The following is a 21,544-nucleotide window of genomic DNA, read 5'->3' on the forward strand; positions in this document are numbered from 1 at the left end:
GTTTGACGCTCACGCGAAGAGCTCGAAGAAAGAGCACGCAATGCTCCCATTGGCTGCACAGACCAATCACATGTCGCCTTAAGGGTTTCGCGGTGCTCGGAACTCGAAATGCTATGTATTGATACAAACTCATTCACTTTCAGGCTCAGATCAGATAAGCCACCTCCTTCTGAAGGTCAATGCCCTATCTCGCGTGGCACGCTAAAGCTGATCGGCATTTCATGTCGCAAATACAGTAGCTACTGGTTGTGAGATGCTGAAGTTGCTGGCAATTATCGCAACAAACAAAAATTTGCGCGATCGCAGCCTCGACTGGGTCTGACTATCAGTGCCTATCGCCATTCGAGATCACGGGCAGTACAGATGTACTCGTCGGAACCCTCTTCGACTGAGTCTCAGCTCCTATGAGCATCCGTCGTTTCCGTTTTCGAAAAGCATAAGTAGTGGCCGATGATCCGGTCCTGTCTCTGCGCCTCTGCATTGGTTCCAACAAGCTTCCCTGTTCCTTACCATCCTTCTCGCTGACCAGAACCCACAAAGGCACATTCCTTCAGCGCTTGTTCATACGAAAGCTGTTCCAGCCCTGCAGTCATCCCTCTGACTACAGGCAAGATGATTCAAAAACCTTGGACGCTAGATGCCAGAACCTATGATCGCATCAACAAGCTTCCACCCGCTCAGCGGCCATATGGTCTTTTGTCGTATCAACACTTTGCCTATAACTCTTTCAAGGTGCCCTGCTTCACCGCGTGAGTATTGTTCTGGCTCGTGTCTCCTCAGCCTCCGTATTTCTGACTCCATTCCTGTGCTGACAAGTCGTACATCCGATTCAACTGTCCATCTATAAACGTTTAGGTTTGTGATCTATGGTCTTTTTCTCCTATTGATTATGGCCGCTGGTGCCAACAGCTTGATGGCATGGGGAGTGCCATCCCTTCACCTGAAGATCAAGCAAAGGCTGCGACTTGTACGCGCCTATGTGTTTGAACATCCGCTCGTCAAACGTAAACACGCTTCGGTCGTGGCTTTTCCCTTCCTGAAATGGCTTACACTCCAACTTCCTTTACGAGGCGAGGCCTTGATCGTTTTACTGCTTTCGCTCATCAATTTTCTGCCACTCGTTGCCTTCTACGACCTGTATCTGGGCAACAATCAGATCTACAAAGGGCCTACAAGCAAGCGTGATCAAATTTGCCGTCACTTAGCCGATCGAACTGCAGTGCTTGGCACTTCACAACTTCCCTTGCTCATTCTCATGGCAAGCAAAAGGACGCCGTTGGCAATCATGTCTGGACTCAGCATGAACAGTTTGATGCTTTACCACCGATGGATTGCCAGGTGGTTCTGGCTGCACATCCTTATCCACGCGTGCGCATACACCGCGATCTACGTTCGAAGACATCGCTTGTCAGAGGTGTTAGAGGAGACTTACATCATTTGGGGTATCGTAGGTCTTAGCATGATGTCTGGTCTCATCTTCTTGTCTCTCCGTGCTCTGCGTCAGCGCTCATACGAAGTAAGTGAACATTCGAGCCCAGGCGGCTAGTCTGTAACCGAAATGCTGACCATTTTCGATTTGCTACCCCAAACCCAAACCATGTTTAGATCTTTGTGATGCTGCACATAGCTATGGCTTTCTTTGCTGTGCTCGGAACTTACCTTCATATCGCTTTGATTGAGTCTCCAAAGGTGAGCACCACTCGTCCGTAGCTACCGATTGCCAACGCTCGACGCACCTCGTCATGCTCATCAAACGTCCCCGCCTCTCCCTCTCCCTCCCTCTCTCTCTTTTTCTTGATTCTTTTCTTTAGTTCCAAATTTTCAAAGTCCTGACCGAGATTTCAGCCGCAATGTGGGCTTTCGACCGCGTTGTCCGCTTCGCTGTTCGAATCTGGCTATCCTTTTCTTCGCCTCGTCTGGCCGCTTCTAGCACTTCGCCCGGAACTAGCTTGATCAAATGTGCCACAGCGCAGGTTCGCACGTACGGCTCAGGGTCGGAGTACTCGCGACTTCGAATCTTTGTTCCATCGAGCAAACTTCGACTTGAAAATCAGCAAAGCGGGTTAGGAGGTATCGTTGGTATCGCTGGAGGCGATGACATTCGAATCACAATTCCACGCTTGCAGTGGGTTGGCGAGCATCCTTTCACTGTTTTCGGCGTCGGTACTCTTCCAGAGAATCCAGCTCAAGGCTACATCGATCTCCTCATCAAGACTGAAGCCGGACTCACACGCAGACTCGTTCGTCATGTTGGCAAATCGAACGACGTCGAGCTTGCTGATGAGCAGAAGAAGGACTCGAGTGTTGCTGTGATGGTCGAGGGACCGTTCGGGGTCGTTCCAAACATTCAAGAAGCCACTGAATTGGTTCTGGTGGCAGGAGGTATTGCTATCACGTTCTGCTGGCCGCTCTTTGTTGCTGCTGCAAAGGCGCGTGACAATTCCAAGCTCAACTCCTGCAAGCTGATCTGGATTGTTCGAAATCAAAGTGAGTAAGAATTTCATCAGCGGAAGAAGAATTTACAGTGAACTGACCCAACCCTAACTCTTCTTTCGATGAACCCTATAAATTCTTTTTTAAACCTATCCAAACAGGCACGCTGATGATTCTTCAAGAGGCTTTCGACAAGTTGATCAATGAGCTACAGGTCGATGATGGCCTAAAAGGCTGTCAACTTTCAGTCGACATCTACGTGACCTCAAACGAGCAGAGGGCACAGATTGAACCAATCTCGGGTACCACATCGTCAGATGCCAAGTCGACGCCTCACTCCTCGCGTTCGTCTTCATCCCTTTCAATCAAGGAGAAGACACCTCACGGCTCAGAATCGCAAATAGGCGAAACTTCGATTCCTTCCGGCGAGTCTATCGGCGAGGTCGCAGAGCTGCCGAGGCTGTCTACTCAGAGGCAGCTCTGCGATATTAAAGCCCAGGGATATTCCATCTCTGATGGAACAAGCCATGATCCAGTCCAGGTTAGATACTTTGGCGGTCGCCCTGCAGACTTGCCCACTGCTTTGTTTGGACACTTGGAAGAAAAGACGCTGCTAGACAGCAGGGGGCTGACAGTAGGTCTCTGTGGTCCAGCGAGCCTGTGCGACGATGTCAGGTTCGAAACGGTCAGTCTGCTCAAACGAGGCATCCACGTCGATTTGATGGAGGATTGCTTCACTTGGTAAGTACCCTCCTCAGGGGCCAGGCGCTTCTCCACAGGTGCTGATGACGTTTGGAACGATGCGAAAGGAGCGCGAGAATCTCATGTACATATGATGCATAACTTAGTCATGAAAGTTTACCCTGGTGAACCCACTCCTGGTGTGAAAGGTGAGTGTGAAAGACTGCGTGAGCACAGGCTTGCTCCAGATCGATAAGCGGGCGAGCTGTATTACCGCGCTTCGTTTGATCGACGCCATCTGCATCCGTCATGGGCATAGGCCGGCGCTACGAAATGACCGATTTTGCATTCAAAGAAGATGGCGTGCCACAGCGCCGATCTGAAATTTGGCGCCTTGGGCGTACTCGCTTCGGGTCTTCTTGGCCGCTTTCCCGGACATTTTCACTTTGACAGGCAGAGGGCGTGCATTTAATGTTGGAGAGGTCCTATTTCATGCACGTCAAACCCTTACGGCGTTTTCGATAAAACAAACAATACAATAAATTTCGTGATAGTCACGAGTTTCACAGTAACTTAGTTACTTTATTAATCGTGAATCAGTTAGTTCAACGTTCTCGACAAAAATTGCCGCTAACCAGTCTCGCTGCTAACCTGAATTCTGTCAAGAGAAGACCAAAGAGGAACGATGCAGCAGAAATCTCTGAAGGCTACTCGCGATTCTCATCTCCCGAGACTCGCTCGCTGCTCTGTAATACGCGCAAAGCTAACATCCACAGGAGAATCCCGACATCCGATAGAAAGTTCATCGTGCAGTCAATAGTAGCACTGTCCTCTCTATGTTTACCAATATCGAGCACGTTCCTGGACTTACTCACGCTACGATTTCCACACGGTCAAGAAAGGGCTGAAACATGCTAGAACGAGGCAAGAATTCGGTAGCCGCCTCTTATCTAGACTGGAAGCGCTCAGCGAACGCCATCGTCGACGGCTGGTCCATCTAACTTCATGCCCGCATACAGCTACAAGGCGTCACGATGCAAGCACACCGCAAGCAATTCGAATGCAGCGACTGAGGCTCGGATGCTCGATTTTTCATGTACCTCACTCTGAGCGTTACACAGGCCGCTGCATGCAATTATGACCGCGCCCTGTGGCTGTATATGCGCGGAGGGCCGGCTCACCAGCTGACGTAAAATCACCATGCGAAAGTGATCATGCCCCGCGCAGTTGGGCGGAGTGTTGCAAATTTACGGCCAGTGTTTCTTCTTTGGAGCTTACCTCTCTGTTGTACTTTCCATTTCCCCCCTCTTCCCAGAAATTGCCAGAGAAACATCAATGTACAATCTTGCAAAATCTGTTTGCTGCGTGCAGGTTCAAGAGGAGGCGTGCATTTCGGAGAGGCAATATGTGAGCTGGCGTCGTTATATGCTGTCTCCGCGGCATATTGCCTGGCAGAACGGGGATCTGTGCCTTTTTTTTTTGGATCCGGTGCAGCATGCTCTATTGTGCAGATCATTTGTCTCACCAAAACGGCGCCCAAGCGTCTCGGTCCAATTTGACAGATTTCAAATCTCGCTCCTCGCTATCAGCCCATCTCTGTAGGAACAATGCATTCTTGACAAGGACGGCCCCGGCCCCCGAACAAGCACTCCTGGTATACTGCGATATCACTTCTACTTTGCTTATTGACCTTGCTTGCTTCAAAGTTCCTGCATAACACGTCAGCGGTACCCTTTTGCGGCTCCCAACAACGAACATCATCCGCGTCTAGCAGGATGGCAGCAACAGCAATTCTAGCAGGTTCCCGAGTTTGGCGGCCGATGCACAGTGTGTTGTGATTTCCGCCATGAGCATCGACTTCGGCATGAGACCGACCGCCCTCGAGGAGCAACGGGATTCCGTTCTTTCTGCACTTGGCCCTTTGGCGGTTCGTCCAGCTGTCAAGATTGCCGACTCGATTATGTGCCTTGACATCTAGCCCTGGTCAAGACCAAATATTAAATAACGACCTTCGAGGTTGCCTCTCCTTAACCCTTGTGACTCTATGCTCTCACCTATGTCGAACAGTTGCTCCTTTCCTACTTATTCTCGACGGCGCCCCTGACTTGCTTCTTTACCTCACCAACATACTCCCCCTTCAACTCTCTTGGACTTTTCCGTCTCTTGGCCGTATACTCCAACTTCCCCCGGTCTCTCTACGGCGTTCGAATCAACGACGAGATATCATTTCACGCTTAGCTCTATTGTCTACCACGACGTTGACATCATTGTGTATTTCAGCAACCGCATATACGGCATAGAGAGAGACTCACCAGCCTGCAATCGTATCCTCGCGACACGTTTAGGCAGCAACCATGATCACGCCTCCGTGGGTCCTAGACTCGTACGCACTCGCACACATCACCAAGCTGCCCGAGAACCAGAAGCAATACGGATGGGCAACTTTCGAACACTACTACTATAATTCGTACAAAGTACCATGTTTTGCTACGTGAGTGTTCATCAATCCCCGGTGAATCTCCCTATATTTGATTTGATCATCTTCCTCTGACAGTAAAGCAGCCGTTTCCACCCCTTTCAACCGAGCAGATTCCTTATTTGGGGCTTGTTCTTGTTGGTCGTCTTGGCTTCTGGACTTCGAGCATTTGTTGCGTGCTTTTTTCCTCGTCTATATCACCGACTCTCAAGACGAACGGTTTGGTGGAGAGGAAACGTGTCCGAGCACCCTTTGGTGCTCGAGAAGCACTCTCAGGTCGTTTCTTGTGGCTCAGGATGTCTGAGCTGGCTCACCATGCATCTCCCGCTTCGTCTTGAGGCTATCGTCCTCGCCGTCATGATCATTCTCAACATAACTCCCCTCGTTGCTTTCTATTCCCTCTATGTCGGACACAACACCTATTTCGTCGGCACGGACGCCGTCAGTCGAAGATCACAGATCTTGCGGCACCTAGCAAATCGTTGCGCAATGCTCGCGATCGCACAGTTGCCCATGCTGATTTTGCTTGCAAGCAAGAGAACGCCGGTGGCACTGCTCAGCCAATTCTCGATGAACACATTAATGCTGTTCCATCGCTGGATCGCAAGGATGTGCTATCTGCACACGGTTGTCCACATTCTCGGCAATGCTCTCATCTTCCATTTCGGCATCGGATTCGTGGAGAGCCTCAAGATTCTGCCTGTGCAGCTCGGCATCGTTGCCACTGTCATGCTCTCCGGTCTCATATTCTTATCGTTAAGGACACTGCGAAAGAGGCACTACGAAGTGTTTGTTTTTCTCCATATCAGCATGGCCGTACTCCTGATTGTTTTCACGTATCTGCATATTAAGTTCCTCCACCAAGGTAGAGTAAGTATTCATGATTTCATGGTCTCATTTACCTCTGACAGTTCCAAGATGAAGTGGGTCAAGCTGACTCAGCCTTGGAGTTTTCCTTCTGGCGTTGACAGCTTGCATTGCAGATATTTGTCATCGAACTGACGGCGGGTCTGTGGGCCTTTGACAGACTTATTCGACTGTCGGGTCGGGTAGCTATGTCGCTTTCTTGGCGCTATGCTGACGGGTCTGGCGCCACTCGCAAAGCACAGCTCACGTCCTATGCTGACGGCGCATACACTCGTGTACGAATTCAAGTCCCTGCTTCTCGACTGCGACTTGCTCCTAGTGCCTCGAGTTCGCTTGTTAGCTCCTACATGAATCTCGAGGATGCAACAAAGCAGTGCTCTACCAGCAGTTCGAGATCACTCTGCAACGGTCCAATGCTTGCAGGAGCGCGTATAGGCGCTGGTGATGATGTTCGCATCACTATCCCGAGATTGCAATGGGTGGGCGATCATCCTTTCTCGGTTTTCGCAGTTGGACGCTGCAAGACCGGTAATCCCGATATGGGTTACGTCGATCTCGTCATCCAGCGCCAAGCTGGTCTTACACAGAAGCTGTCCCAACTGGCTCAGGAGCTTTCGACCTACACGACAGACGAGTCTAGAAGACCAAGCGATATGTATTTGCAGCAAGCGGTTCGACGAAAAGGCCAACGTGTCAGAGTAGTTATCGATGGACCATTTGGCCGAAGCCCTTCTTTGGAGGGTGCTCAACACGCCATATTAGTTGCAGGAGGCATCGCAATCACATTCTGCTATCCGCTGCTTGTAAGAGCGGCGCGTGGAGAGTTCAACAGCCTCGAGACCTGCAAGCTTGTCTGGATCGTGCGAAACGAAGGCATTCTGGACGTACTTCGTGACAGCTTGTCTGAGCTGCTTGACGAGATCCGAAACAGAGGCGGCAGTCGCTGTAGTCTTTCGATCGACATCTACACAACGGTCAAAGCTAGTGCACCTAGCCTTGGTGGGTCCATCGCAGTAGACATGAAGTCGGCGGCACAACTGCCCTCGAGACCTGAGGCGACACAGCTAAGATCGAAACTCATGAGCGCGGGCTCGACCTCGTCTATCGCAGCTTCTTCCAAGGAATTTGGTTCCAGTCATCAGGTATGGGAAGGTGTAGCGTACAAACGACGTCAAGAGCTCGATCTACTACCAGTCCTGCCACGGACCGCATCAAGGTATCAGCATGCCACCCTAGCAGCAGACGAGCAAAATACCTTCTACTATACCTCCGAGGACGGAATCGATACGCCCAAATTGTTCGACAACAGGTTCTCACCCGCCGCCGCTCGAAAGAGCTTCTCGGACTCGACTAGAGAAGTACTGCGGCAAAGCTTCTTTCTTTCTTCCGCAGGTCAATCTTCAAGCTCGTCGATGGCTTCCAAGCGCTCGCTGCAAGGCGTCCAATCGTTCTTGTCGCAGGCGCAAGATGAAGGCAGCGGCAGCAGTACTCCTAACTCGAACTATGCCGAGTCGTACGAAAGCCTTCACAGCATCGGTGGTCAGTTTGGGCACGGCCGCTACAGGAATGGCTACGCCGAGCCACATCCATATCGCGAAGGGAGCAAACACTCGAGTGCTGACAGTGTGTACAGCGTTCTTCAATACGACTCTCCCTCGTCGGCGCATCTTGTGCCAAAGTACTCGGCAACGCAAGAAGACCTTGAGCAAGGTCAGGACATGTCACAAGACGTCCTCTCACAAACCAAAGGAGACGCTTTGATCGCTATTAGGAGATTTCAGGGAAGGCCAAAGTCGATGGCAGCTTTGCATGACCACATTTTTCCGGATGACACTCCGCAGAGGATAGTCTTTGCGACGTGCGGACCTGCTGCCATGTGCGATGCCGTTAGAGCTGAAGTGGTAGCGATGCTCAAGAAGGGCACCGACGTGGCTCTGGTCGAAGACTGCTTCAATTGGTGAAGTTTTACCGTCTGGAGTTGGTTCCCACTGTGCCCGTATGCGGTTGATGGCATGTGGGTCGCTTCTTGTTCGTATGCAGGAGGCCGCTTTTTGTACAGTTCATGTCTCAAGTATTCAATCGTGAATTCCAACTTGTGAATGTTGCTCCTCAGCAGCTAGCTCCTCCCATGCCTGGCAGCTTGATAACTCCGCTTGATTTTCGAACGATTCTTGAAGGCAACTTGGTGGAATGCAGAACGCTCGGTGAGGGCGTTGGCTTCATTTTCACGGTACGATGACGGGACGAGACAGGCGCCCACGCTCGCTCATTCGTTCAGTCAGAGTGCTGTATTCGTGATATTCTCCCTCTCCCTCGTCTCACCACCATTCTCTCTCCCTCGGCCAAATTGCACGATTCACGATTCACGATTGCATTCGTGATTTCAGATTATTGCAATCTTGTCTTTGTTTTTCCTTTCCCCACCCGCTTCCGTGTTCCTCCCTAAGTTATTTATTTGGTGTTCGCCACGCGCGTATTTCCTTTTTGGAACGTTCACGATTTCGGCTCGCTTTCACGAGCACTCAACCACGCCGGCCTACAGCCTTAGGCTAGGAGGGCACAAGCGACTCACTCGTGTTTGAGCATCCTTCAATCAAACTCCACAAGGACAGTTTCTTGTTGGCTCCTTTGTGAGCATGTTGAGGACCATAAGTCGTGAGTCGTGAGTCTCGTGTCTGTGTGAGTATTTTTGCGCGTTCAGTTGCTGCAACTTGCAGATGTAACATGGCTGGTAAAGGTCCGTGGTTTCACGTCTCGCTGGGCCCTAGTATCTAGAGCAGCTGAGCCATTGACCTTCCAACATTTCCCCTGCTTCAGGAGATAGACCCTCGATGTATTCACGTTTGTCATTCAACACGTATCAACCCCGTGTGCTGAGTGGTTCTAAGCGTGCTGCACTGTCCGAATTCTTGCGTATTTTTTTTAATTTTTTTACTGTCATACACCGATCCAAGTCAACAGAGGCTTATGCGGGAGTCAAGAATCAACCTCTGTTGGCTGATGGTTGCAATCGTGAATCTTTCTTGCGAAACAATTATGAATCTGTTGCTGAACGTGTGGAGTTTGCGTGTCCCTAGGTTTCTCAGCGAGGTGCGAACGGCAAGACTCACGACTGTGACTTGTCAGACCCACTCGGCTCGGTTCACGGGCAAACTTTACGTTCGCGACGCAAGGCTCTTGTGGACGAAGGTCGCAAGCTTGTAAGATTCAAGGTCCAGATCGCAGTTCGAGGTTTTATTCGATACAGCCTTCATGCTGCGTCTTGGCCATCCACAATCTCAGGACATGAATAACTAATGAAGGGTCTGAATCTGGTCCCTAGGGTCTCGAACCCTTGATGAACAAGGGTTTCAGGAGAACCAGGACCACGCTCCAAAATTTTGATGCAGCTGTGACTGAGATTGATGTCATGCATACAGTGCATTCAATGAGCAGAGGAACCAATCAGATGACGAACCTGATGTTTTGCCTGAAGTTGCAACTTTTGTCTCCACTTTCCGACCATATATTGCAAGCGTTCATGCAAATCGTGATCGGTTCGGAAACAAGTGTGTCCACTCTGATTGGTACGAGCACAACAGAGCAGCGAGTTCAAGACTTTCGAGCTCCGTCGCTCTTGGCACGCTTTTCTGCCCTCTGAGAGTAGTGGCGTACTGAAACTAAGTTAAGCAAAGACATGACGATGGATGGATGTCAAACAGAATTTTCGTCTGCGTGGTCTCCTTTGTGAGGTTCACATGGCACATGACAGTCGGCAAGCTACATCTTCCAGCTACATCTTATCTGATTGGATGCCTTTCGGTCCCGTGTCTTGGCACTAGTGTGGACAGCATTTGCTGTCCTTCAACTCGCATTTCATCACCACAAGACTCACGACTGTACCCTGCAAACAACTCACGCCTCACTTACCTGAAACTTTTCGTCCTCTCTGTTTCCCCCTCTCGCATATTGTGTGGGGCTCTCATACATTGAGATGGGTATAAAACGACCAGAAGTAGACCTCATCCGTGGTCTTATGCGCTGCCAGGTCGAAACTTCAGCTTAACCATCATCACCTTCGCTCACCGTCCGGAGAAGCCAGCACAGCGTACACTGTGCCACCATGTCGCAACCCGAAAAGCGAGGTCTCGTCGAAGAGACGCGCGCCAACGAAACCGTTGGCGCAATCTCACCCGCTGGACAACATGTAGACGACAGTAACGACACCAAATCGTCGATCTGCAGCACCGCAGAGAAGGATGCTAAAGCAACTGACCAAGTTACTCCCATCGCTGTGATTCCTCACCTTGCTGTCGACGATCAAGATGAGGTATGGATCGTCGACGCACAATCAGGTGCTGTAGGCGCTACCTGGAAACACCGCTTGCCTGCCCTCCTAATGGTCCTGTTCTTCACATTGGGAAGCAACTTCTCTCAGTCCTCGCTTTCGCCGCTCAAATCCACCATCAAGAAACAAATCCCTGCGGTCACAAACGCACGATACGGAGCCATCGCTTCGGCAGAGCAGCTGGTTAACGGTATTCTGCCGCTTTTCTCTGGTATCATGATTGACTACTATGGCCCGAGCATCACCTCGCTCCTCTCGTCAACCGCTATCCTCATCGGCACAATCATTCGAGCCGTCGGAGGACAGCGTGGAAGCTTTGGCACCATCCTTGCAGGCCAGATCATCTTCGGTCTTGGCAGTACCACCATCGAAACCAGCCAGTCGAAGCTATACACTCATTGGTGCAGAGACGGTTCTGCTGTCAACAAGGACGACGACAGCAGCGTGGAAGCAAACAAGGAAAGAAAGTCAAGCAAGTGGTACGCTGCCTTCTCTAGCGCCGGATGGCTTGGTTTTGTCTACGGCCTCGACATTGCCATGGGCCGAGTGTTCAACGTCATGGGCAAGATGAGCTCGGTGCCCATTGCCGAATCGACTGGCAAGTGGTACTGGAGCTTCTGGGTGTCTGCCATCCTCTGTGCCGTCACGCTGGGTCTGAACGCGATGTACGTCATCTATGAGCGCAGTCTACCCAACAAGATGCGTGTAGTGACGGGACGACAGCTTGCTGCACAGGCTTCGTCAGCTTTGGATTGCGGCTCTTCAACCAGCGTCGATGGCACCAAGCAACCCCAGAAGAGCCTATCACGACCCTTCTCACAGCGCCAATGGCAGGTGCTTACGCTGAGCCTGGGTGCGATCCCGGCATGCTTTTGGCTCATCACCTTGACGCAGGTGCTGCAGGCGGGCACTGTAAACGCGTACAACTCCAACCTGGCCGAAGTGGTGCAGATCACTCGCGGCAAGTCAGCGCTCATGGCAGGATACGCATCTTCGGTGGGTCAGGTGCCGCCTATTGTGCTGACGCCGCTGCTGGGACTTATGTTCGACCTATTCGGCCGACGCATGTACTACGTGGCTGGATGTGCAGCGCTATGGGTCGTTGTCTTTTCGCTGTTGGCCTTTTCCAACGTCAATGTCTACCTCCCCGTGGTGCTCGGAAGTGTTGCCCTGTCCTTCAACGCCCTCCCCTTCATCGCTTCCATCCCGTTGCTCGTACCTAACCAAGCTTCTATTGGCACTGCTTTTGGTATCTGGAAATGCTTCAACTCGGCCGGTTCAGTCACCATGGACGTTACGTTTGGTGCGATTCAGGACCTCACCCCCAAGGGCAAGAATCAGTTCAAGAACGCCTTTGCCTTCCTTATCGCCCTCAAATCTATCGATGTGGTCTACGGCCTGATGTACCATGTCATCGACAAGCGCTACTTTGGCGGTGTTCTCAAGCTCAACGAGCGCCAGCTGAAACAAAAAATGCAGACCGAGTCCAAGGAGCAAAGGGAAGAGGCTCTCCGAAAGCCCATCAAGAAATGGACGCTTGCCGGATGCTGCGTTCTCATCGCTTTTGTCACCACGGGTTATGTGCTCTACATTACCTACTCGATCGGCACCTAAGCTGTCTGCTCGAATTGAAATGTACAGTCGTGCACACGAAAAGCTTCGATAGCACGAGTCGACACTTTCAGCTAGTGTGAAATGCAAGGATTCATTCACATTGTAGTGCATATATGGCTGTGTAGTAGTCACCGTTGATCTTGCTGACCGCACTGCAGAACAGATCACAGTGAGGGTATGAAGTTCGCGGGTGACGTTTGCGCATTGGCACCAGGTGTCGAGCCCCAACTTTGATTGAACCATCCACTCCAGTCGAGGTCGACACTTGACTGCAATAGGGAATTGAGATTGAGCATGTCATCGAGCGCCGATCCGGTTGTACCTAGAGAAGGGTCAAGGAAAGCGGTAAACGCACCAAGATCGCCTGCAGCTTCCGTCCACTGCGCTTCGTCCTGTGGTCCGTCGTTGACGCCCCTATCGACGTGCGGTGGCGTACGCTGGCCTGACGCAGCTGCACCGCTTTTGCCCTGCGACGCGGTCGCACTGGATGATGAGGGGAGAAGATTGTGCATGGCAGCAGCCTCGCGCATAGCAGCCACGATGGCCGGCTCTTCAACACTACCAGGCTGAGACGCGGCAAGCGCCTGTGAGCGTTTATCCCATGCCGCCACCATGAGCGCCGCAAGCATAGTACCACGCACTTGCAGCCGATTGTGGTCTTTCTCGTCGGACCATTCTGCATATATGTTTTTCGTGCTACTTCGTGAACCTGGTGTGCCACTCTGCAACGTACACGTTGAGTTCGCAGCTTCGTTATCTTTGTTCTTGTCGTTTTTCGCGTTTTCCGCGTTTTTCGCGCTAATGTCTGGCCGCCAAATGACTGAGCTGCTCTCGATCGCTGACCAAGCTGAATCCACCAATGGTCCAACGGTGTGACGACGCAAGAGGTCCAATAGAACCACAAAGGAAAAGAAGGGCAGCTGTTGATAGGTGTACCACTGAAAACAGACAAATCGATCGGATCCTAGCAACTTTGCCGCTTCTTCGACCTGCGCTGTACAGATACGAATGATGTCGCCATCATACTCTACATGACGTTGGCTGAGATGCACGAAGAGACGAATTTTTTCGACCCACATGCGGGCGTGATGTTGCGCATATTGTAGCAAGGTGCTGGATGTGGCCTCCAGACAGCCAAAGTAGCGCTTTGCGATGTAACTTCCAAAGGCATCTACAGCTGACAAACGCCACGCTAAGCTGGACGTGTTGTTAGACCTGCCATTTGACTCGATGAGCTGCTTGTAGAAGACCGAAGAGCGGAAGAGATGAGTGCGAAGGTGATGCTCCGGATGCTGTTGCGACCACGGTGGGTGAAGTTGGAACTGGGCAATCTCACATCGAAGCAGCAGAAAGAGGCATTCGGTGTTGGGAAGCTCGAGCGAAGCTTGCGGGGCGAGTCCCGTAGTTGCAATAAGCTGACCCAAATCGGCATCGGAAGCATTTCGAGGCAGAACGGTCGTCGCAGTTGCCAAGGTGGGATTTGATGATATGCCCGACTTTTCACAGGCTCGCATGTCGCATGCTAGAATCTCCCACCACAATCGGATGCCTAGCTCCTGGTCCACTGCCTTGATGGGTGGAGTTGCAGAGCTATTCGTCGTCCGCTTATTGTATAGAGATAGCAGCCTTTGTATCATTCTACCCGCATTCCCCGAACAGATGCCGTAAGCGCGTGGGTCGACGTCCTTAGTAAGGGTTAAAAGATACAGGATGTAGGCTTGGATGGCTCCAATATGCGAAGATCTCCAGAGCCCGACTCTGCAGAGAGCGGTTTGAGTGTTGCGTCGATACTTCTCCCAGACGGCCTTGGCTTTTTGCTCGCCGAAGAGGCGATTGCATTCATCTGGCGTTAGCGTACCGATGGAGATGGTGTATATGGCGAACAAGACGGCGTGATCATGAGGCATGGCTGAGTCCGGATGAGCAGATATATCGCAAAATCGCTCGCGAACAGTGGGGATGTGGACCACCTTAATGAGAGCATGTATGTTCTGCTCGTAGATATGCAGCAATCGAAACATGAGGCTCGGCTCAGGATGGATAAGCGGCTGGCCAGGGCAGTGATCGTCGAGGTTGAAATACTTGGAGCCATCTTGCGGGAACATGAGATCGAGGTGCTTGTGAATCACGAGTGTAGACGATACAGCAGTGTCCGAGGCAGAGGCGCCTGATGCTTGAACCGATTGATTGAAAACATCGTCAAAAACTGCTCGGGCCGTACACAAATACGAAGAAAAAGGGGCAGAATCAGGGTGCCCAGGCGTCCGAGAAGGTTGTGTCGATAGATCAGGGACAGTCTCTAGAATCGACTCGAGATCTCCGATATTTGAGTCGATGATGGCGGCGCGCGGCGATATTGGAGGAGCTTCGCCTGTCGAGACAGCTGGTAGACCCCTCAGATCGGCTCGATGTGAATCGAATGATACGCTTGAGTCTGCGGACGAATGTCTTGACTTTTTGCGTGACCTCTTCGAGGAGTCGGCTGCGCGAAAGGATACGCTCGATAACTCTGTGGGATGCGAAGCATCTTTATCGATACCAGCAATCGTGAGCAGGGTTTCGTACTTTCGAATACGATCGAGAAGCTCCCTTTCGGGAAAACGCCGCTTCCTTGGCTTAAGAGGATCCAAAAAAGTTGGTGTGCAGGCAATGCCGCGCGACTGGCACATGGAGCACGGATCCCGCTTGTCGCATTTGCTCTTGCGTTTCTGGCACTCCTCGCAAGACAGCCTCTGATCTTTTGGACTCCCAGAGCCACCGTCATGCGACTGTGCACTAGATTTCCGGCCTGGCGTCGAGCGATTGGATGAGGCACCGGACGCCACCATCGTATCGAGCAGCCTGATGTCTGATGTGCAACAAAAAGGCCACTGAGTACGGTGAAGGTATACAATGCAAGAACGAGTGGTGCCGGTCCTAAGCAATGGCAAAACTGCGGCTGTCTGCTACGTAGGACAGGAGCCTAGATTGACCATTCAGCTTAGCTCTTGAAAGTCTGCATTGCCTGGTCACATGACCTGCTGACGAGGTCAGGTGGCATCGATATTACCCAAACCTCCTGAGGGCCGAGGCCAGCAATACCTCAGCAAGGGTAGTTTGCGAGAACTCGTTGAGCGCCGAATCGCGAATGAATCACGAATGAATCACTAATGAATGGTTTGTGCGGAGTGATAGATGTGATTTAGCGCAGATCCAAAACGTTCAAAGGCAGCAAACCGTCAGGAAATCGGATGATACAAGAGTCCGAGGACCCTTCAAAAGCCCGTGTACAGCTAGACAACTTTCTGTCTGTCTTGACACATAAAAACTATTCCGACAGTTTGTGGTAACTTAAAGAGTCTGTGCCAATCACGAATCGCAATTGTTGAGAATATTTAAATCGTGAATTGCTTATCCTAAAATACAGTATTATAAACTCACGTGAAACCATCACGGATACTTTTGACTTGGCTTTTCCGCCGGGAACTGCCGCAAAGATCCCCACACGTGAGGAGCGCACCACTTCTTGACAGCGGGCGATAGAAGCGTCCGAACGACGCGTGGACAGTGACGAAGAATCCGCCGTGTGTATCTATTTTTCTACTAAGGCTGGTTTGAAGGCTGGGTTAGAATTCGTTGGACAAGCGTCAAACGTGACTCGCATTTGAGTCGAGCAATGCTCGTTTCACCACCCTGCTCCGCGGCAATGACTTGCTCTAATCCATTACTTCGAGTGTCTTGATGTTATTGGCCATGAGGGACAGCTTAGGACAAGTAACCAGGGAGCGGCTTGAGCGGACTCGATGCGTATATAGTGGGCCGCCCTTCTTGGTCGATGTCGGGTTGCCTTCACTCAGAAATCCAATCCCCCAACCCCCTTCCCTTGATCGATCTCGATCTACGATCCCTCCATGGTGCTTTCGTCGACCAAGGCAGCCATGACGACCTACGGCCCTGAAAAGCAGCAGTCGTTTGCTGCTGGTCGTTCATCTTCGACCTCTAGCCAAGCCGGCACGAAAGAGCCGATCTCTACACCTCTTGTCGACGTGTCAGCCGATGAGTCGCTCTCAAGACTCAAGATTCACCTTATACTCATCAATACGGGTATGCTGATGTTCCTCGTGGCTTTAGATAAAACCATCATAGGCGTTGCAATCCCAGCCATCTCAAACGAGTTCCGTTCGCTCGGTGATGTCGGCTGGTACGGCTCAGCATACATGGCTTCTACAGCTGCCATGCAACTCGTGTGGGGTCGCATTTACAAGGCCAATCCAGTCAAGCCTGTCTTCCTCACCGCCGTTCTCATCTTTGAGGTGGGTTCAGCCATATGCGGTGCAGCGCCAAGCTCCAATGCTTTCATCGTTGGGAGGGCGATTGCAGGGGCTGGGGGCGCAGGTATCACCAATGGCCTCATTTCGATCGTAATGTCCATCGTTCCACTAGAGAAGCGAGCCACGATTCAGGCCGCGCTTGGTGCCGTGTTTGGTGTGGCATCTGCATTGGGCCCTCTGCTGGGCGGAGCTTTTACCACCAACGTCTCTTGGCGCTGGTGCTTCTACATTAATCTTCCGTTCGCTGTCGTCGCCGTCCTTCCGGTCATTTTCCTTCTCGATGGTAAGAACACGGCTGACAAGGGCAAGACGATGCTTCCATTCAAACAGCAAGTTCGGCAAATCGATCCAATCGGAGTCATCTTGGTGCTCGGCAGTGTCATCTCGTTGGTGCTTGCGCTGCAGTTTGGTGGCAAAGCCTCGTCCACAACCACACTCAACTCTTGGAACACGCCTCGGGTGATTGCGCTTTTGGTAGTATTTGCCGTGACTTTGCTTGCCTTTCTTGGATGGCAAGTGTACATGCAGGACCGTGCCCTCTTGCCTCCTAAGGTATTTGTCGAAAGGTCGGTACTTGGGTCCTTCTGGTACATGTGGTTTATCGCCGCATCAATGACGGTCGTTTTCTATTATGTTCCCGTCTGGTTTCAAGTCGTGCGAGGTCAAACACCCATCAAGAGTAGTTACAGTACGCTCGCCTCGATCACACCCTTTTGCGTGTCGAGCATCATTGGTGGCATTATCACCAAAAAGACAGGATACTATGCACCACCGATGCTCGTACCGCCCATCGTGGGCTCGATTGGTGCGGGACTGATCACTACATGGTCGTCGACAACGTCTGAGGCAAAATGGGCTGGATATCAAGTACTTTACGGTCTCGGCATGGGAATCGGTTTCACCGGAACTTCGCTCGCGGTGCAGGCCGCACTCGCACCGCAAGACGTTCCGCTCGGCATTGCTGCCGTGTTTTTTGCGCGCGAAATGGGCAGTGCCATCTTTGTTGCCGCGGCAGAGAATCTGCTCTCCGCTCGGCTGGTCAAGGGCCTCGCACAAATCCCGGAGCTGCATGGACGAGCTGCGCAGCTGGCACAGGCTGGCGCTTCGGAGATCCGACATGCCGTCCAAGGCTCGGGTGCACAGGTGCTTGAGCAGGTGATCAACGCCTTCGATGCTGCCCTACGCAACGTATGGTACTTGACGCTGGGGCTGACAGTAGTGACGATTCTACCCCTCTTCTTAATTGAATGGCTCAACCTCAACACGGTGGCCAAGCAGCGCTCCGAGGAAGCCCAGGCTGCCCAGAAGGAAGTCGCAAAGGTCGAGGAAGCCTGAATGCCTGTTTTCCTGTCAGCACCGTTGAACTGTAGATGCACCATTCTGCCCTTGTCATAGTCCGGAAGTGTTCTAAGCCATGTTTAAGGCTTCGTACCATAAGAGTATACGCAGGTGTTGGCACAATCTAAAGCTGCCGCGTGCCACGAAGTTTGTTGGCGGATCCATCTGATGAAGCACCGGCCAAGGTCCATTGCCCCTGCATCTGCTTGAGAAAGCGATGGCCTTGCATGAGGAGACCTTTGATCTGTTCGAGATCGGTCTCGTGTCGGAAGCGATGGACATCGTCACGGAAGAATTGAATCGTCTCCCATCGAGCTTCCGGATGTGGAATGTCTCTTGTGGCGCGAACGTATTTGCGATACAGGGAGAGCGTTCGCGATCGCATGAGAAAATGCTCTAGGGTGAGGTGGCTCGACCGGAGGTCAGCCCGAGCGTTCCTGGACAAAGTGGCGATCATGATTCGAAGTTCAGATGATCCGGACGTAGAGAGATCGTCCCAGGTCGTCAGCGAATGCTTGCGTGATGGCGGGACTTTGATTGAATCGAGTCTATAAGTTCATCATGATGCCGCCTTCTTCTTTAATCGTGAATACTCTTGCCACCACCAAAGTCCGACATCCGAGAAACTTGGCTCCACCTGAGATTTCAGGTCACGAGTAACTTACGTAGTTATTTCACGTTTCCATCGACGTCGGTGTTCAAGTTTGCCTGCACGCAGTATTGTGGATCGTCGAATCCACGAGGTTGACAAAGAGCATTCTGGCCACACATCTGGACTTTGAGCGTAGAGTCAAACTCCCCGGCCATCCTGACCACTCAAGGCGGTCTGGCTACGAAGCAAATCCCTGAAAACCAGGTGCCTCTCTCTGCTGCGTAATGCTTGTTCCCACGTCGCTGTTCAACGGAACCATGTCTACAGACTCTCCTGTGATCTGACTGATACTTTTGTAGATCGTGGATACTCCTGTGCGCGTTTGTATAAACAGTGCCAACAGCCGCCTTGACACAAGACTGGACACCGCTGAAACAAATCAAGCGAAGACACAAACGCGTCTGTGTCAAACCAATCATGAATAACTAACTAGTGGTGAACATACAGTACAATCATGAATAAAATCAAACAAGGAATGCTGGTCACAAAAGTCACCTGTAATATGTGATGTCACCGTGTCGCGTGCAGCGATGCGCAACACAGCCTCCAAAAGAAAGAGAGTGTGTGTGATGCTTGGCAGAATATCACATACCACACATCTTCCAGGCTCGTTCTCTCCTCTCTCTGTGTCTCTTCTCACTTGCATTTTCGGCGTAAGCGCTGGATTAAAGTATACTAACTCGTGACAGTAACAAGTCGAGTTGCATGCAACAGCAGAAGGTAGGTAGGTAGGACGCAATCCTAGCTCAAACAATCCAAGCTCGAACACCATTGTCACATTCGATGTGATCGCAGCCAAAAAAAAAAAAAACTTATTGCTCTGGACCCACCAGCCGCTATGAGCGACTCAGCTGCTAACTTTGGTCATCAATTACCGGACCAACTGCCGACCATCGCTGCAGCTCTCTCGGCGCAGCTGGCTTTGGAGAACGATGTAGCCTCTTTTCTAGCGGAGCGCGCCGCTCTCGAACGCGAATATGCCGCCAAACTTCAATCACTCATCCGCAAGTATCGCGACAAGAAAGCCAAGAAGGACCAGGACATCTCGGTCGGTCCTACACCAACCATCGAATGGAAGCATACCCAATCCACTCTAGGAACTCACATCACAAATATTTACTCAGTCAACGATGCTACTGCCGCCGACCACAGCAACCTCGCTTCCGTACTCGATCAACTCTCGAACAAGATGAACACGAGCACCAAGTCGCGCGAGGAGCTTCGCCGCAAACACACCGTCTATGCCAGCAAGCTCCTCTCGGACCGCGAAAGAATGTATTCGGACAAGGACAAGGCAAAGTCGAAGTACGATGAGCTCTGTCGAGAGCTTGACTCACAAAGACAGAAACGTGAAAAGGCAGCTGCAGGAGACCGACATGCGGATCGTGCTGCCAAGGCCTTCCAATCTGCCGAGATGGACATGTGGAATGGCAAGAACAGCTATCTCATTCAGATTGCCGTCTCCAACCGTGCTAAAGAGCGTTTCTACCGCACCGATTTACCTGCTGTACAGAACAGCTTGCAATCTCTATGGGTGCTGTCAACTCGTCATTTCGTCGCGTGTACCTCTCAAGCGCAGGCCGCTGTAGCTGCCCACCACGAATCGGTAGCCAAGAAGCATCGTGACTTGGAAGCGAAAGCAGCACATGTCGACCCTACACAAGATCAGATGCTCTTCGTCGAGCACAACCAACAACGATGGCAAGAACCCAGTGGATGGTCATTCGAGCCGTGCGTCGGGTTCTTTGATACATCTGAAATGTCGACAGAACCTTCTGCTGTCACATTCTTGCAGAATCGACTGATGCGTTGCAGGAGCCGCATCGCCGAACTCGAGCCTCTGCTTATAGCAAAGGCAAAGGAGGTCGACGGGCTCCACAACCTGTGCGATGCCTACCAGAAGCAACCAGACCTTGGCAATCCAGATGAGGTGATGGACAATCTCTTTGAAGCCACACGCACACTTTACGGATTTGAAATCGAGCTGCACGATTTGGAGGCCGAAGTGGACACTATTATCGCCAACATCGGCGAAAATCAAGGGCAAGCACGGCCGCATCGCTTCAAGCCAGCTTCATTCGGCATTCCCACCACGTGCCACTTTTGCCGAGACAAGATTTGGGGACTTTCCAAACAGGGCTCGGTATGTAAGCCATGCGGCTACACAGTGCATCAAAAGTGCGAGATGAAGGTGCCAGCAGAGTGCAAAGCGGCTCCAGGTGGCGGAGTGGCGGCAGGCACCGACTCTCCACGTGCTTCTGTTTCGTTGAGCAGATCGAATCGCTCTAGTGCCATATTCGATGGAAAGCTGGACAGGAGCGCCAGCACGGAAGGAGCATCAGCCTCATCAAAGCTTTCTTCGGCTCTGACAGGATCGGACAGCAGCACACAAAGTCCCGTCGGCAAAGTCATATACGATTTCGAGGCGTCTAGTCCATTCGAACTGAGCGTAATCGAGGGCGAGCAGGTCGAATTGCTCGAGGACGACGTCGAAGGCACGGGCTGGATCCAGGTTCGTGCAGGCGCAGGCAGAGAAGGTCTTGTGCCTACATCATATTGCGAGTTTGAAAATGCCGCCACTGGGGCAATGGCGGCATTGCAGGACGTTGGATACAAAGGCGGCCAGGGATCAACAGTGGCAGCTCAAGGATGTGGTCGATTCGTCAAGGCGCTGTACGAATATGCGGCACAAGGGGACGACGAGCACTCACTCGCGACCAACGAGCAACTCGAGCTATCTGCCGTCGGGATGAGCTATGCAGATGGATGGTGTCAAGTCGTCAAAGATGGCCGCACGGGGATCGTGCCGTCCAACTACGTAGAGCAGGTCTAGTGGTGCATCAACT

General features: G+C 51.8%; 7 protein-coding genes across 7 annotated transcripts; 5 read left to right on the forward strand and 2 right to left on the reverse strand.

The window, feature by feature from the left end:
* Positions 1-612: 612 nt before the first annotated feature.
* Positions 613-3,178, forward strand: UMAG_11244 (uncharacterized protein; the record flags this gene model as incomplete). The annotated part of the gene is made up of 5 exons (XM_011389068.1): positions 613-749; positions 856-1,516; positions 1,606-1,689; positions 1,812-2,487; positions 2,595-3,178. The coding sequence occupies 5 exons, from the start codon at positions 613-615 to the stop codon at positions 3,176-3,178; spliced, it is 2,142 nt and encodes a 713-aa protein (XP_011387370.1).
* Positions 3,179-5,468: 2,290 nt separating this feature from the next.
* UMAG_11245 (uncharacterized protein) lies at positions 5,469-8,418 on the forward strand (the record flags this gene model as incomplete). Its single annotated transcript, XM_011389069.1, has 3 exons — positions 5,469-5,605; positions 5,704-6,460; positions 6,574-8,418. The coding sequence occupies 3 exons, from the start codon at positions 5,469-5,471 to the stop codon at positions 8,416-8,418; spliced, it is 2,739 nt and encodes a 912-aa protein (XP_011387371.1).
* Positions 8,419-10,559: 2,141 nt separating this feature from the next.
* On the forward strand, positions 10,560-12,398 carry UMAG_00840 (uncharacterized protein; the record flags this gene model as incomplete). Its single annotated transcript, XM_011388573.1, has 1 exon — positions 10,560-12,398. The coding sequence occupies one exon, from the start codon at positions 10,560-10,562 to the stop codon at positions 12,396-12,398; it is 1,839 nt and encodes a 612-aa protein (XP_011386875.1).
* A 164-nt stretch (positions 12,399-12,562) lies between these two features.
* UMAG_00841 (uncharacterized protein) lies at positions 12,563-15,226 on the reverse strand (the record flags this gene model as incomplete). Its single annotated transcript, XM_011388574.1, has 1 exon — positions 12,563-15,226. The coding sequence occupies one exon, from the start codon at positions 15,224-15,226 to the stop codon at positions 12,563-12,565; it is 2,664 nt and encodes an 887-aa protein (XP_011386876.1).
* Positions 15,227-16,315: 1,089 nt separating this feature from the next.
* On the forward strand, positions 16,316-18,043 carry UMAG_00842 (putative aflatoxin efflux pump AFLT; the record flags this gene model as incomplete). The annotated part of the gene is made up of 1 exon (XM_011388575.1): positions 16,316-18,043. One exon carries the CDS (start codon positions 16,316-16,318, stop codon positions 18,041-18,043), a length of 1,728 nt encoding a protein of 575 aa, XP_011386877.1.
* A 127-nt stretch (positions 18,044-18,170) lies between these two features.
* On the reverse strand, positions 18,171-18,503 carry UMAG_12113 (uncharacterized protein; the record flags this gene model as incomplete). Its single annotated transcript, XM_011389179.1, has 1 exon — positions 18,171-18,503. One exon carries the CDS (start codon positions 18,501-18,503, stop codon positions 18,171-18,173), a length of 333 nt encoding a protein of 110 aa, XP_011387481.1.
* Positions 18,504-19,536: 1,033 nt separating this feature from the next.
* Positions 19,537-21,531, forward strand: UMAG_11246 (uncharacterized protein; the record flags this gene model as incomplete). Its single annotated transcript, XM_011389070.1, has 1 exon — positions 19,537-21,531. One exon carries the CDS (start codon positions 19,537-19,539, stop codon positions 21,529-21,531), a length of 1,995 nt encoding a protein of 664 aa, XP_011387372.1.
* Positions 21,532-21,544: the final 13 nt, after the last annotated feature.

Source organism: Mycosarcoma maydis, chromosome 2, assembly GCF_000328475.2.
Source record: "Mycosarcoma maydis chromosome 2, whole genome shotgun sequence".
Taxonomy (NCBI): Eukaryota; Fungi; Basidiomycota; class Ustilaginomycetes; order Ustilaginales; genus Mycosarcoma; species Mycosarcoma maydis.